Source organism: Habropoda laboriosa, unplaced genomic scaffold, assembly GCF_001263275.1.
Source record: "Habropoda laboriosa isolate 0110345459 unplaced genomic scaffold, ASM126327v1 scaffold67, whole genome shotgun sequence".
Classification (NCBI taxonomy): domain Eukaryota; kingdom Metazoa; phylum Arthropoda; class Insecta; order Hymenoptera; family Apidae; genus Habropoda; species Habropoda laboriosa.
In genome coordinates, this window is record NW_017100242.1 from 4901699 (window position 1) to 4918132 (window position 16434).

Consider the following 16434-nt stretch of genomic DNA (forward strand, 5'->3'; position numbering starts at 1 on the left):
CACTTATGAATAAACTTTAATTGTAGGTATTTAAATGGTTCTGTTTATTTATGAAATGTTACCAATTACATGTGTAAACTGATTGTTATTCAAAATTTTGTTATATGTTGATACAGTTCACTCATTTTCTATTATATCAGCACTAGATTCAGTCTTATCACTTTTTTCTTCGTTTTCTTCTGCGCTAAAAACGGAATCACTTTTTTTCTTTCGTTTCTTACCTTTAAGTTGATCAAATTTTATTTTAATTCTATTTTTTCGCTTTCGTGGCAAAGACGTAGGATCTGTAAGTGAAATGTAGTAATACAAAAGTAGACATACATTTAGTATGTATCTTTTAGTTGTATGCTTTGTGAGCATGAAATAATAATATTTTACATAGAATCTAAACTAAAATATTAGTACGTACGATCTTCAGGTATATTTAGTTGCTTTCTCAAAACAGCTCGAACTTGTTTATTAATAATTTCTCGACACTGCACATCGAAACCACTTGGCAACCAACCTCTTTTTTCATGACACCTAGTACTAGGTAAAGGGTCGGGTAACTTTGCTAACATTTCTTGTATTTCATTTACAAGAACGTCGCAGTACTAAAAAGTATTGGATATTCAAAATATAAAATATTTACAATGTCTTTTAATTTTACAAAATTAGAAAAGTATAATAAACCTGATAAAACATTTGCCTCGAAGGAGGTATCATTCCCTCTCGATAAATATATACATTTTCATTTAAGTCTTGTTGTTTTTTATAATACTGCTCTTGACTTGAAGATGCATTTTGTACAATTGTCTTTTGTTTTGAAACTGGAGTTGATTTGTATGGTAATGTATACTCTGAGTAATTTCTTTTACACTTTACAGTAGATCCCAAACCATCTGAATCAGATGAATAAAGTCATTATAAAATGATTTTTAAATAACAATAACATTATATTAATAATATGTGGAAACGTACGCATGGCTTTCAATCTATAATCTAAAACTTGATATTTTCTTGCAGAAATGTCTTTTCTCGGATCATATCCCAATTTTACCCACATAATCTTCCACGGACCAGTCATAAAATAATATGCCACGGAGGGTAGTAAAATTTTCAATCGATCGTTAGAAAATTTAGTTTTATACATTACTGCATTTTTCGACCAAATTGGCCGTTCCTCAAAGATTTGACGAATTTGTTCAAGGTGTGCGTTTTGAACAAATTTGACTTTCATAGCGGTTTCTATTCCTACTGGAGGTTTAGTAGGCACTTCCGGAGTTGAAAAATAAATAAAATTTGAGAATCCCGCTCTTCGTTTTCTGCTCTTTCCAATTACATTTTCTGGATACGAATTTATTTCAGTTTTGGGTACATATTGCTGTACTGTATCCATTCTGCTGAACGCAGCTGGTGGTAAAAAGTAAGGCACATCATTCCTTAACCATGCATAATGTGGTATATGACTTGGATAAATTTTATCATATATACATTCTAATTTTTTAGGATCATCTTTCTTTTGAGTCATTGGTAAATACTGAAAATCACAAAGACCTGAAAAATATTATTTATATATTACTTTAAACATAAAACATAATACTATATTAAAGTATCATAACATTTACATTAACAGTATCAAACATTTTGCTATGTGACTTAAATAAATTCAATTTTTTTTCATTTTAACCAATACATACTTATAAATTTAAATTCTGTGTCAACTCGACCTAAAACTTTTAATTTTGGAAGTTCATAGTCTTTATCTTCAGAAAGATCTTCATATTTATTTCGATCAAATGTTGGTTCTACATTTCTCTTACTTTTTAACAAATTTGCATCACTTGTATGTGATGATAAATCTTGTAAGTCTTTAACACTTTTGGAAAGTAAATCCTTATCAGGTGGAGTGACAGAATCACCTAAGGTATTAACGCTGCAACATTGTACTTGATTGATTAAATCAGTCATAATTTGCCCTTGTTGATTTTTATTTTCTACATTACTGCACTGAGGTATGTCTTGAATTTCTGTTGGATTCACTGCATCCACATTATTTTCATCATTTTCAGTATCACCATTTGGTGAATCATTTATATTCATATTACTTGTACATTGTTTCTTTGACTGTTTTAATTCAGCTTCTTCCACTTTTATTACCCTAGATTTTTTAATTTTGACTTTGAGTAAGAACCCATTGGTATTATGTCTATCACCACAAGTTGGTTTACAATAAGCATCATCAGGTCTAAACCTCAACTCCAAACGTCGATATGGAGTACTTATTGCCTGCACATATATAATATATAATGACAATTAGTAATTATCAAGCATTAATCTCATAAAAGTTATAATCTTCTAATATTTATGAGAAAAGAATACAATACCGTGGAAATGTTTTGAATGCCACCTAAAGTTTCTATAGCTTTATCAGGATTAATGACATTTCCAGGATATTTAACACAAATAAACTTCCTATCAAATCTATGGCCACCAGGAAGGACTGGTCCAATATGTTCGTTTTCTTGATGTTCATCTATTTCATTTTCATTATCTTTGACCTATACAAGGTTTATTAATACATCTTTGTGTAATTTTGTCTGTACTTTCAAATAAATTTAATAATAAATAAATATGCTTGATTGCTTGATTCCCAAATAGTGTGAGTTTTATTTACCAATTTTCAGAAATAAGAATTTTTGCATCTGATGTTATTATAAATTCAGTACCACTTAAATTTATTTAAAAAAAAAATAATTATCTCATAAATCACATGCTTTTTGAAAAGCTCAAAAATACATCCACTTTCTAAACTTTTAACTTACAGACTAAATTTAATTTTCAAACTTACACTACTTAAGAACCAAACAGTGTAATTATGTCAATTTGACTTTACATTTTCATCATCATTTGTTTCTGGAATGTCATAATAGGAATCATCACTATCAATTTCTTTCTGATAATCGTCGATTTTAAAATCTTCATCCTTTTCATTCTGTTTATCAAAATTTATGTCACTGGCTTCACTTGTTACACTCATGTTAGTTTTTTATATTAATGTTCTGTAAGTCACAAGTGTATCTCTTCAAAAGATGTTTTTATTCCTATCATTATGTCAGTATATATAGATGCAACGATACTATAATATTAATATGGATCAATATTTTCAAATACATTATTAAGTCATTTTTTTCTGCAATTATAATATAATTTTATTAATAAGTTTAATTGCAAGGATCTAATATGTATTTGCTTTTCAGTGTTATTAAATTCATATCACAGCATGATTACAATTAACACTTCTATGCCTCTTAAAATAGAGACTTGTAAACTCTTTTTAATATATCGGGTTTACAATCGTGTTTTCACTTTCAAAGTTACATACGTAGTTTTGCACTCTACGTGATTATTTTAGGTTAACTATGGCATAGAATACCATTCGAGTACTTCAAATTGCACACGGATAAATTTCATACACTTTTTAGTTTTAATTGTGATTCTTTCATGTTAAAAAGTAATTTTTAAACAGAAAAAAGTAATAAATACAGAAAATACATACAACCTTGATATTATAATTTGAGAAATCATATTTCAAGAATAATTGTGTACATGTGCACAATATAAATTTGTTATTTGTTTAATAAAACAAATTATAAGAATTATAAAATAATGTCATATTTTGGAACTATAACAGTTATATTTTACTATAAAATAAATAATGTTTCTTAATGTAGAATATTATTACAATATACATATGTATATGTATACATACTTATGTATAGCTTCAAAAAACCCTTCAATAAATATATTAAAACAAACACTTTAACAAAGAAATTATAAGATGCATTGTACCACTATATATACATTTACTTATTATAGTTTTCAAACTACTAGATATTTTAAACATATCCACAATTTCACAATTGCATCAAAATTAACAAACGGATAAATTTATAATTTTTTTCTCTATCTAAATTAGATTAACCCTAAATGTATATTTTTTACATATTTATTTTTTCTAAATAACTTTGCAATATCGTAAGTTTTCTTTCGCAATAAATTTATACAATATGTTTCGTTAGATGTTACAGTAAAACAAGACAGTAACAATAATATATTCAAACAACCATAATTTCTCCTTCTACTAAATGAAAATGAATACAAATTGTTTTACATTCGAAATTAATATGTATTTACATATATTACTTGTTTCACCTCCATGTATCAAAGCTTCTCAGTACTCGATAAAACCAAAACATTTCGATGACTGTGTCAAGGATAAATACGTCGATTCGATAGACGGCCAAAATTGCTTCGATTTCTGAGACAAAGCGACCAGTTGATTTCATCTGGACAACGCTACGTCGACGTCCGGCAACGAGCATATAACCGGCGATAATTCCTCGATAATAGCTCGATAACGGGTCTCATTGTCTCATGGAATTTCAGCAGAGCAGTGCAATGACGGCGGTCTCCGGTGACGCCGTGACCACGGACACGCCGAAAATCTCTTCCTCACCCTTGTATCGCCGCAACATGACGCCGGATAAACGAAGTTCCGGTTCTATTCTCTGTCGAATCTGCCATGAAGGTATATACGCTAATATCTTCAATTTTCATCTTTTTTTATTTTTATTTCCTGTTTACACCGATCGTAAGACCTGCTCGATCTTTATTTCGTACTTGATTTTCTAGTTTTCCGATCGATTTATTACTAACAATAAGTAATTCGAAAACGAGATATGTGAAGTGTTTCCGTAAATTGGATAATACACATACGTGGATGTAGTTTGGAAGCAGTGTGTTTTTCTAATTGAAATAAAGCTGTTCGGATATAAGCGTGGTGCATAAATCAAGTTTTCGTATATTTGATTCGTGTTTGAATGTTGTTTGAAAAGAAAGTGTATTCGTGATTTGTAAGAAATATTGTTAATTTAATTGGTTTGAAAATAGTAGCAGTGCAAAGGTATTTTCGCATATAGTTTGAAGTAATCTTCGAAAAAAATAACTGTTTAAATATTCAAATAATAAATAGAAGTGTTCGAAGAGAAAACACGGTGAAGGATTTCGTATAATTTGAGTTACATGTTTTTGTTTTTATTCAATATTATTTTTGTTATTCTTATTTTCGAATTATCCGTCTTGAAAGAAAGTAACGGACCTGAATATTAATTTAAAGTCTAAAAGTATATCAATCTTTTACTTCTTGTTCATACCTTCATTTTTCTGAATGACGCAGTATGGGAATACGAGAAATAGACATGACAATAAAGTTTGAAATTTTCAGAATAATTTTGTTTTCGTTAAATTGGCAACAATGTAAACAGCTCGTTCCCGCTGTGTGATCGAGCTCCCCTCTACCTGTATGCAGAAAGTAAACATTGTCAATCGAGTCAAATGAGTACAACCTGAAATTGCTTCATCGTGGATTCTGCATCATGACAATGCTCTCGCACGTTCAGTCATTCTAGAGAATGAGTTTTTATTCGTCTAATTTGTCTCCTTGTGACTTTTTTTTTATTTCCTCGAGTAAAGAGTCACGAAAGAAATGCATTTTCAGTCAGTTTCTGAAATTCATAGTAATGTAACACGGGTATTAAAACAGATAACAGAAATGAATCAGTGAATCCGATGCAGGAACGCGTATGTACAGTTTCATGAGGACTAGTTTGAAAGCAATGACTTCACATCTGTTTAATTTTCCAAATAAAATTTTTAAATGAATTATTCTCGAAACATTATTGTCACTCTTCGTACCATAATATGATAACATGACTTATGATAAGATACATCGTTAAAAAATAAAGTACTTTTTCATAATAATTGTTCAAACAGTATGTCAACATTTTATTGGTTTAGACATAAATTAATAACTTATCGTAATTTTTTCATTTGTTATAATTTTGATACAACTAAGAAATTATATTAGTAGGAAAATCTTCTAACTCGTTACAAGTGCAGTCTAAAGAAATATTAACAATACGAGGCAGGAAGACTGCAGTGGCGATTTTGATAAAGGCGCACGGCTGGTCAGTACGCAACGGGCGACAACTTTGAAGATCATGAGTTGCGAGTCCCGATCGCTTGAGACTTCCCTTTCCTCGATTCTTACATATTTATTTTTTAAGAATATTGATTAAAAATTTTAAAGACAACTGCAAGAAGGCTTCAATACAATTATGCTATTACTTGTTGAATTATTATATTTTGATGATCGTACGCCTTGTATTTTTATTAGTCATTTGAATTTTTAAAATACCTAGGGGTTTAATTTTGATCATAATGTTGATGAGATCACATAGAATCGAATGACATTTCGGAATATTTTCTGAGTCATGGTTACGTTTTATGATGAAACGATAATAAACTTGGGGTTACTAGCAAAACATAACACGCAACCTATAGCACATGCAAATACATATATGTATACATATACAGGGTAGGCTAGAACGGGTGGTAGAACCGGGCAGGAGGTGATTCTACATGCAAAAATAAGTCGAAAATATAGAATAAAATTTGTTAGTATATTTCTTCGTTTTCGAGATAATCGAATTTCGGAAACGATATAATCGATTGTACCACCCGTCCTGACCCATTCTGTATACCATAATAGTATACATACATATGTAATTCTTTTCATCAAAATGCATATAAAATAATAATATCAGACGCGTGTACAATTTTCTTCATTTTACACTTTTCGTTTACATTCAAAGTAAATGTTTAAAATGTTTAGACATAAAATATAGATTTGCGTTAAAAATGTTGAATTGATTAAATGTAACGAATACAAGGAAGCCTGAACTATATTCCTATAAATATGTAATCTATATAATTGAAGTTCTCTAAAAGGCTTCATTATACCACAATCCTGATAGACCAGCAATCCCACACGATAACAATAACAAAAATGGAACTACTATTGACATATAAATTTTTGATGTATAATTAGCCTGATTAACGAACCTACTACTTACGTTGATACTAAGATAACAACCAAGTACTTTTCTAAAACGAATTGATCGAAATCGAAAAATCGGAAGCGATCATTAATAAATCAACAAACTACACGTTGTCATGTTTAATTTATCGAAATGACGAGAGAATAAATTGTTTCGTAGATGAAGGCAAAGAAGAATTGATAGATCCTTGTGAATGTTCTGGTACATTGGGTCTGATCCATACAAGCTGTTTGGAAAAATGGTTGTCCACCTCGAATACGGACCGTTGTGAGATTTGCAAATATTCATTCGTAATACAAAGGAAGAATAAACCGCTGTCACAGGTGAATATCAGTATATTTAGTTTATATTACATCCCTAATATTTCATTGAATAATATATGTATACATAGGTAGTAGGTACAGAGTTTGTTTCTAACAAATATCTCTGAAATAAAAAATTATATAAAAAAAGTTACCTTATGTTATTCTCAAAAAGTAAACCTCGAATGAACGAAGTTTATTCTATATTTTTTATTTATTTTTGCCAAAAGAATCACACCCTCTACCCGCTAATTAATTATCAACGCTTGAAGGAGGTCTTAAAATTTTTTCGTTCACGTAGAAATACCCGCTTAACTGTAAAAACCTAAATTACAAAATTCTAACGATTGTCATTAAGTACGAATTATGGTAGTCTTTTAGACAATGGTGGAAAACTAGAAGCGTATACGGACCACAAGGTATAACTGGCGACGTGATATGCCTGATAGTTCTAACTCCACTTTGTATCGCAGCGACATATTTATGCGGAATCGGTGCGTTTGCTTACATCAGATTTCGTTTTTGGGAAAGCACGGGTTTAGCTGTTCTTTGCTGCATGCTGATAATCACCTATTGTCTCTGGTTGATCGTTACTATCAGGTACGACTTATCTTCTCTTTTTTTTCACAGTAAAGCTTACCAATTAACATATTTCTCTGTTATTAAAATATCCTTTCAACGTCGAGAATATACAATGGGATATTAAAGTATTGCAAAATTTAGTTGAAAAAGAAGAGGAAGGAGAAAACGGAAAGAAGTGCACTAGGGCGATAAGAAATAGATAGAAATTTAGTAGATCGATAAGTGGGATAATAAAAAAAAAGAAATAAGTTAGGTGAATAAGGCAGAAAGGAATGAGAGAATGAGGAGAACGGATGGATTAAGTTAGCTTCGTGCATAAATGTAAACCAAGTGAAAATTTCGTGGCGGTGTGGCTGAAATAAAGAATATATACATACATATTTAATAACTTTCATAATAGATGGAAAACCACTTTTAGGTGGAAATGAAATTCACATCTGAATTGTCGTTTTTAGATTCCATTTTAAATCGTGGCAACGATGGCGCAGAAGAAATCAAAACGTTAAACTGATGGTAAAGCACAAATCTGGAAGAATATTGAGTCGTGAATTGCAAATTAAATCATTTTGGGATGTTGGTCAAGACAGCAACAACAATAATAGTGTTCACAGTAATCGATTTACAGCTTGGTTTCTCACTTCTTTTAACAACAGTGACGACCATTATTCTCAACCTTGGCAACAGCAAACAACGATTGTATAAATTCATACACAGAGGAAGAAATCTGACTACGCAAAATTTTTCTTTTTCCTTTTCAGATATGTTGAAAATTGTGTTTACGTTGTTTTATTAACGATATTTAAGGCGGTCCGAAATGACAAATTACTCAAACATACACGATGCTTCATTTTCACATGTTCATTTTATCTTTAAAGAATATTACTCTTCCATATCTTTTTTTCGAAGTCGAATATCGATAGATTGATAAAAATTTATTATTAATAAGTAACGTAGATACATTCTTGTCAAATCTGTGATCCAACGATACAAATTCGTGCAATAACCAATTATTACTTGTTGGATTTAATACTCTGAGTAATATTAATAAATGCTCCAACAATCGAGTACCTGAATTTATAAATAAAGATTAATTTTATCGATAACCTGAGAGACTTATTGGTAGATTTTTCGAAATTTAAAGCCAAAAATAAATATTCATGCGAAGTTTCAGAAATATATGTGATTTCATTGAAATATAAACAATACTTTTCGACAGAATTTTCAGCTATTCTTCTTACACATCGTAAAACTTGCTTTTCTTTCAGTTATTATTAAAAACAATTTCAAATTGTACTTAGCAATAAAACTGTGATCTTTATTTAAAGAAAAAGAACTCACGGAAGCTGAAATTTCATCTGAGTCATAAAATTATTTAATTAATTTAAAGTGATGTTTAAATATTACGTTTATTAATTTATTTTTATCTATCGCACTGAAATGAACGATATTTAAATATACCTGTGATAATTAAAAGAACATTTTCAATTTTAACTTTCAATTATCAAAAATGATAATGCTTATGATCGTGAAAATCATCAAAAATGATAATTGAAGGAACATTGTTTGTATCGCTTGTTGTATGTTCAGAAGTATTACGGGAGAAGTTTTGATACGAAAATGTAGATTTGTAGAAAGGAATAATGCACGGAATAAACGGAGAAGTTTTCAATACGAGCACGATAAAAAATTTCTAACGAAATAATCGAGAATAATTAAAAAAAAAAATATTTGCAGTTTAATTATTACGCGGACATTGTAAATAGTAAATGTAAATTCGTCAATTACATTGGACAATGTAAAAGCATCGACTACAATCATGTTTTACAATTTATGTAAAATTACGTTTTCTGTATTATTCATATTGTAATAAAATAAAAATAAGAGTTGGAAAGTATCTAACAAATGATTTTCCTTTTTTGCGACTTACTTCCACGCGGTTCACGGACCGCATGTGAAAATTACCCCCCGCTTGGACGCGTGAACCCGGGGACTTCCCCTAATCGGTCAGGCTTAACTCGAGTTACTTAAAATAAGCCTTTAAAATAAACCAATCTTATCAATATCCAACGGTATTTATTTCAGTTGCATTCTACAGTCGACATTCTTGAGAATAAGAACTAATTGAACAAGTACTATCTCAACAAATACGACATTGAAAAAATGTATTATCAATTTGAATATTTACTTTTTACTATTACCCATTTCTTACGTTCAGTAAACAATTTATCCGTCACTAACATGATCGTATTTTCAAAAGAAATTTACAATTGTTTAAATAATTTTAATACCTCTTTGTAAACTAGATTCGTTGGATACATATTTCAAAGGAACTAAATGGAACGTAAGTACAGACGTTCAGTTTCGAAATTGTTAAAAAGTTTATACCATGAATAATTTGAACCTCTTCGATTGAGAATGTTAATGTCAGTTTCGTACTTCCGCGTTTGAAACATGTCAACGAGAAGAAAGCGAATAAATATGTTGCTTTACGATTTGAAGAGTTTTCATCAACATTTAATATTTGGCAATGTTTGACAGAAGTTTCTATTTCTAACAGAACATCTATTTCTAACAGCTTCATTTAATGTTTATGTATAGCATGATTATCGACGTCTTCTTGGCAAGTAGCAAGCAACCTTTGTTATTTAACGTACATAAGTCGAGGACATACGACATTCGCTGATGAGTTACCTCATTATTCAATTGCTTACGATATATTATTAAAGATTCAAAAAATGAGACAATTTTGGTTGCAATTGCAGCATGTAAGTTATAAAATTTACAAAGTATTTTGTGAAATATAACATATTTGCATGGAGGAAAGTAATTGCACTTGATTTGAATTTTACTACCATTTTAATGCAATTAACGATTTCTTGCTTTACATATTTCTGCATAATACTGTAAAAATAAAACAATAATCTAACCCCTGATTAAGTAGTATTATTTATACATATTTCTGAGTAGTATTTGTGTTTTTAAAACTAGAGTGTTAATAGTACGTCGTGTACATTTATAGTGTTCATTATGCCGCAGAGAAAACCTGCGTAATTTTTTTCTAGGATTCAACAGTTTAACAAGTGACAAACTTTCGGAAATTTTTCTTCTAAAACAAGGTGTACCTACTTACGTGTTCCATGTACCCGGTATTCTATATTATATTTATTTAAATTCTTGAATATAGCGTGACCTTAATGTTCCATTAAACAGACGAATATTCATATGCAACTTCTGAAAAATATAGAAAATATTTATATCATATCTGTCTGATTCTAATGCTACCGAAATATTTATATCATCCCTCTACGATTGACATAAACTGGATTGACATTATTTCCATATTCACCACAATTACTGTAGAAACACATTCAACATTCAAGATTATTAACATTTCTCATATTAAATGTTTTATGCACGGTATACTATTGAGAAAGAAGTGTACCATCTTTCTTTTCTATTCTAACGAAAGATTTCCACGATTTTAACTATTATACCTTATGCTCAACTGTGTTTTTAAATAAGAAATTACTTACCGACTGAGCCGATTAATGTAAACTCTTCTTCTCATTTTCTACAAAGATGTTTATTTTTACTTTTATTATATCACATATTTTCTTATAAAGATTCATTCTTTTTATTGATATTAGTATAGTTATGGTGTTTTTTAACAGTTTGCACCACGTCATTTGTATCAATGTTTTAAGGGTAGTTAAGTTGTATATCGTGCTTGTTAAGCATTGACATTCAGAAGTGTTCATAAATTGTGCCTGATATGCATACCTGTATCTTAGAAGGTTCGAAGGACAACTGTAGAGAACTGTAACACTATAGTTTTTAAGAAATCGCTTGTCTTCAACTGTGTTTCCGCCATTTTACCTATACGCCGACTAATAACGCCAGCCATTAAAAAAAAGTTCTAATTTAAAATTATACTCTTCTATACTATACTTCCGAATGAAACGGAGAATATTTTTCATATTAAACGTTTAAACACCTTTAAAAAGTATTCAGATACTCGATATTAAAGGTATGTAAATATTTTTCCAAATATCGGTGAAATGAAAAATAGTGGTGGCGAAAATTGAAAAATGTAAAAGCAAAGAGGTAGGAGAAAAAAGAAGTAACTACTCTGCGAGCCAAAAAGATGCGTAAGTGATGAAGAATTATCTAACAGAATGATAAAATCCTCATCTCCGTGTCACTTTCTTTTCCCCCGAATATGGAACATTGGAAGTTTCTTCTTCGATTGATTTGTTTAAAAAAATCGATACAATTTTGACGCGACGCGGTGGAAAATTTTGCGAAACAGTTCGATAAATCGTTTTCAGGGGAGCGGCTTGTTGTGTCAGAGGTTCATGTCATTGGAAAAAGGGCGTGGATACCTAAACGACTTACCTTGTAAGAATTATGCATAGGCATATGAGAGCAAAGCAGCTGTATAATGAACATTTAAATAATTTAATCGATGCGGGGCGGTGTCGACATTTTCCATGTTGTGTATTCGAATGCATTCATCGTTTTCGTTAAAGAAAGGAAGGATGGTAGTTGATTATATACCCACGAGCTTATTTGTTTAACAGATTATTCAAAGATTTCGAATAATCCCTTTTTACGTACAAAATTGTAATTTCTTCTTGATAGCTGTCTCACGACGTATCGACGGAACTCGAGGACTTATGACTGTTCCTTATGCTATTATTCATATTAAGCAAGAGACCGGTGAATCGTTAGATTGTTAGACTAGAATTTAAACGCTTTACGAAATGACTGTTTCTGACTATTCGTTCTGTTTGTTGACTATTCTGCAGACTGTCAAAAAGTTACCTTTCCTCGGTAATAAATTCTTAAAAATAGGGTTCACGCTGTTTTACCTTGTGAATTTGTTTGAAAAAAATATTTATCAATTCCTTGACGTTTCTTCGACAAAATAAGCTTTTGAAAATGGCAAAGCAATTTTGGTGAATTAAAGAAAAAATATAAAAATTATGACGGCGCAACGTACAGAAACCTTCGGACGATCCGGCATTTGGACGAATACAAATATGTATGCAAATTCTTATGCGTGTATGCATTGCAGCCTTCAGATGTTTCATTTGTCAAAATGTCAATTTGTCCGAATACGCATCCGCTATAACCACAGCCTAAAGATGCTTATAAGGTGTGAGTAAATCATTGACGAATGCAAGTTATATGCTACCTCAACTTGCACAAGTAGGATCCCCTATTACGCGGGAAACATAATACAAATGAAGTACCATCGATATCGCTGTTTGAGTCAAATTTAATTAACCCAAAATTCCATATTCAGAATTTGTATGTTCTTTCTTTCTCTTTTTTGATGACGTTATGCGAGGTCCTTCTGTACACAACAAACTATTAAACATATCGTTATCTCTTAATAGATCTGAATTATACAAATCTATAAAATGTCAATAGTCTCGATTGTTCCACGATTGCGGTAAATCGAGATCGCATATGTAGAACCTCCGGCCCGCGATCCGGCCCCCCGAAGTCTTTAAATTCGACCCTCTTCTAAGGTACTAATTACTATCCTGTTTCATTTTACGACACCTCTTCGGCTATTGAAGACGAACGAATTGAAAATTTTGGAACCTTAGGTAACAAAATAATATCTTCCGGCGAGAAATATGCGAAAAAGTTGAAACAGCAAGCTAAAGTCATGAATCTCAAAAATAGCTCTTCTTCGCGACCGTGTTATGAACAGTGTCAAAAGAAAAGATTGAACGTTTCCTGTTCCTTCGGACAGAACAAATGTTTTAAAAAAAAATGTTGACTCGCGTGTTGTACCTAACGATTTGCAAGTTGATGACCGCGAGTTTACTTTAATAAAAATACCATCCTGTTTCTCGTGCTCTGTCTCGTGAGAAAGATTTAAAAAAAAATTTTGACTTACTCGAATTAACAAAATAAAATGAGATCCAAAATCTGACAAATATTTACGATAGTTATAATTTGTATTTCAGTAGAAGCTTTCGAAAAATCTTTGAAGAAAAAAAAATATAAAAATGTCATTCGGTAAAAAAGAATTTGACGACAAAAGTGAAAGTATTAACTCTTTGCCTCTCAGCCACCAAATTACTTATATCACGCGTAGGAGAAATATAAAGTATGATTTTTATAAAAAATGACGCCACATAATATTGTTTATTATTAAACATATGTATGTAAAATTGAAAAGAGAGATAAATTTTCTATTAATAATCTTGCATTATATTATTAGTGTTCGTTGAATGAAAATGAATTTCAGCCAGATCTGTAAAGAGTTAAAACACTGGAAGGAAGTGGAAGGAGTTAATTCATATTTTCTGGTTAGCTTGTCCGTTCGAGAACTATCTGATCGACAAGAACTTGACATTGAACCTATGGCTCGTACACGCACACCTGCATACGTTACAACCAACTCAGAAAGGTGGCTATTACTTCAAATGTATGCAAAACACATGCACGGGGCATGGCCGTAGAAAGGATAAGGTGCGCATGGGCGTTTCTATGACGACGATTGACTCTTGTTACGACCTCTAGTTGTTTCTAACAATCCATTACAGCGTTATCATGCCGCGACTAGGAAACCTCTGCCCGTGAAAGTTCCGTTCCGGAAGCCTCGTGTGTTGAACTGTGCTTTTCGTCGCGAAATAGACACCTTTCTTTCGCCTTCAGTCGAATAGTGATTAAAAATATTATTGTGCAGATTAAGAAACAACTGTCAAATCAAAAGCTCGTAAGAAGTTTTTATATCTGTAAGTTCGTGCCTCATAATAGTGCGTGATAGTTTAGTGATCAATATCACATTATACTTGGCTTTTTGAAAAAGAATTCAAGAAGGAGTATATAGCGAATCGAAAGGATTGCAAACTATTTTAATTTTGTTTGAATGAAAACTAGCTATTTACTGCGGTGATCTTTTTCGTCGCGTGGTCTACTATCTTTCCTAGAGGATTACTCGATCGATGCCTCTTCGATAGAACGCGTTCGCGTTCATATTATTTGAAGCGATAAAGCATTGAAAACAAAATATATCTCATATGTGCAATTCAATATTTTAGAGATGTTAATTTATTTTATTGGAAAGTTGTATAATGTCTTTGACCGAAATTGCAAAAACTAATGATTTAATCGTCAGATAGCAATAACTGTAATATACTTCGATAAATTTGAATTATTATCTGTATTATATTTTTAAAAATAGCATCAATAATATATAACTCGATAAAACTGTAAAACCTGTCATATTTTATTTTGTATTGCACTATTGCAATATTGGTACTATTGATGTGTCTATATTATTAACAGAATTGTCACGAACAACTGAAGATAATATATTATTTTCCGCTTACTTTTCACACTTACTCTTCCAACATTATCATGCCTTGGTAAATGCTCCTTTTGCAGATTTCTCGACGGTTTACCATTGGAAGTGATTCGTGCTAAGGGTGAATGTACCTTAGAGTACAAACATTCAAGAATGTACACTGAATGGTACAACTATTAACTATCGTTCTGACTTTCCAAAGACGACTATATCGATTGGATCGAACATTGATAAAAAACATTACGAATCGATTCTCCGTCTGTTTTTGTACGCAGATTTTGCCGGTCTGAAATAAAATATCGTAGTTGATCGTTTTTATTTGACTATCGTAAGGACACTGTTGACCTGTGTTCAATATCGTTTGAAAAGGAAGTGTAAAACATTGAAAGTTAAAGCTGACTGAAGAAGTATACCGAAAAGCATCGTGGTTAGAACAGTTTTTAATGTGAGAAGATTGTTGTTAGTGGTGCGTTGTTCCTCGAAAGAACGTGTCAGAAAAGGTGAATTAATTAATTGAAAGCATGTGAGTAAATGGCCGTGACAGGATCTTGGCATCCTTGGAACAACCTACTATGGGCATCTGCCTGGACACTGGTAAGTACTTTTTTGAAAACAATACACGTTGAAAAATAATTTTTTTTTAAGCAGCAGCTCGTTCTGTTACTTTTTTCAAAAAATCTAAATACATATTTCTTAATAGAGAAATCTTGTCACAAAAACAATAGATTCTTAATTAAACGTAAACTTCACACAGAATGAAGATACCATATTATTAACGCAAAAGGAAGCAACAAGTCTAAAATATCGTCTACAATATAACATTTGTTTACAATAGTATCTCTGCAATGATTGAATAATTTTTATTCTTATTTCTAAATTATTCTCTCCATTATTAATCATTTCTTCCATTTGCATAAATGCAGTTCTGACCAGTAATTGTATTTAGCTGCATCATTGCAGTTCAGAAGGGATTTGAAATGAAATCTTTACGAGAACTGATATCCTATCCTAATCATGTGGTTTGTAGTAATTATGAAAAAAAAAAAACGTATATGAATACGTTATAATAAAATGCAACAGTATGGTTCACATAACCTCAAACGAGTTCACATTTTATTTTAGTGTTTTAGCTACAGTTTAAATTTGATATTCGAATTAATTTATCTCAGAAAAATAATACTGAGACCGGTCTTTGATAAATTAAAAAAATTGCGCGCGTTGATCATGTGTGTATGATGTTGAATATTACTTAAACTTATTTAAAATTGTCCACGATTTT

The 16434-nt window shown here is 31.0% G+C and overlaps 3 protein-coding genes across 3 annotated transcripts in view; 2 read left to right on the forward strand and 1 right to left on the reverse strand.

Moving 5' to 3' along the window:
* Positions 1-117: 117 nt before the first annotated feature.
* On the reverse strand, positions 118-4242 carry LOC108571972 (general transcription factor 3C polypeptide 5). Its single transcript, XM_017934138.1, has 8 exons — positions 4195-4242; positions 2876-3041; positions 2367-2540; positions 1680-2268; positions 961-1536; positions 673-881; positions 410-593; positions 118-284 (listed from the first exon to the last, which is right to left on the reverse strand). The coding sequence occupies exons 2-8, from the start codon at positions 3017-3019 to the stop codon at positions 118-120; spliced, it is 2043 nt and encodes a 680-aa protein (XP_017789627.1). The 5' UTR covers positions 3020-3041; positions 4195-4242.
* A 174-nt stretch (positions 4243-4416) lies between these two features.
* On the forward strand, positions 4417-8527 carry LOC108571944 (E3 ubiquitin-protein ligase MARCH3-like). Its single transcript, XM_017934101.1, has 4 exons — positions 4417-4570; positions 7101-7264; positions 7617-7843; positions 8281-8527. The coding sequence occupies exons 1-4, from the start codon at positions 4417-4419 to the stop codon at positions 8525-8527; spliced, it is 792 nt and encodes a 263-aa protein (XP_017789590.1).
* Positions 8528-15704: 7177 nt separating this feature from the next.
* The window catches only part of LOC108572008 (adenylate kinase isoenzyme 5), an 8000-nt gene continuing 7270 nt past the window's right edge, over positions 15705-16434 (forward strand). Inside the window, exon 1 of the mRNA XM_017934189.1 lies at positions 15705-15749. Within this exon, the coding sequence (XP_017789678.1) occupies positions 15728-15749 (22 nt within the window). The 5' untranslated portion in view covers positions 15705-15727. The remainder of the gene's footprint in view (positions 15750-16434) is intronic.

Excerpts from the sequence above, each read along its gene's own strand:
- LOC108571944 (XM_017934101.1), top strand. The coding sequence starts at position 4,417 with ATGGAATTTCAGCAGAGCAGTGCAATGACGGCGGTCTCCGGTGACGCC. Across the intron at positions 7,265-7,616 it reads AGAATAAACCGCTGTCACAG|TCTTTTAGACAATGGTGGAA; the intron begins GTGAATATCAGT and ends GAATTATGGTAG. Across the intron at positions 7,844-8,280 it reads TGGTTGATCGTTACTATCAG|ATTCCATTTTAAATCGTGGC; the intron begins GTACGACTTATC and ends TGTCGTTTTTAG.
- LOC108571972 (XM_017934138.1), bottom strand. The coding sequence starts at position 3,019 with ATGAGTGTAACAAGTGAAGCCAGTGACATAAATTTTGATAAACAGAAT. Across the intron at positions 2,541-2,875 it reads AAACAAATGATGATGAAAAT|GTCAAAGATAATGAAAATGA; the intron begins GTAAAGTCAAAT and ends AACCTTGTATAG. Across the intron at positions 594-672 it reads CGAGGCAAATGTTTTATCAG|TACTGCGACGTTCTTGTAAA; the intron begins GTTTATTATACT and ends AATACTTTTTAG.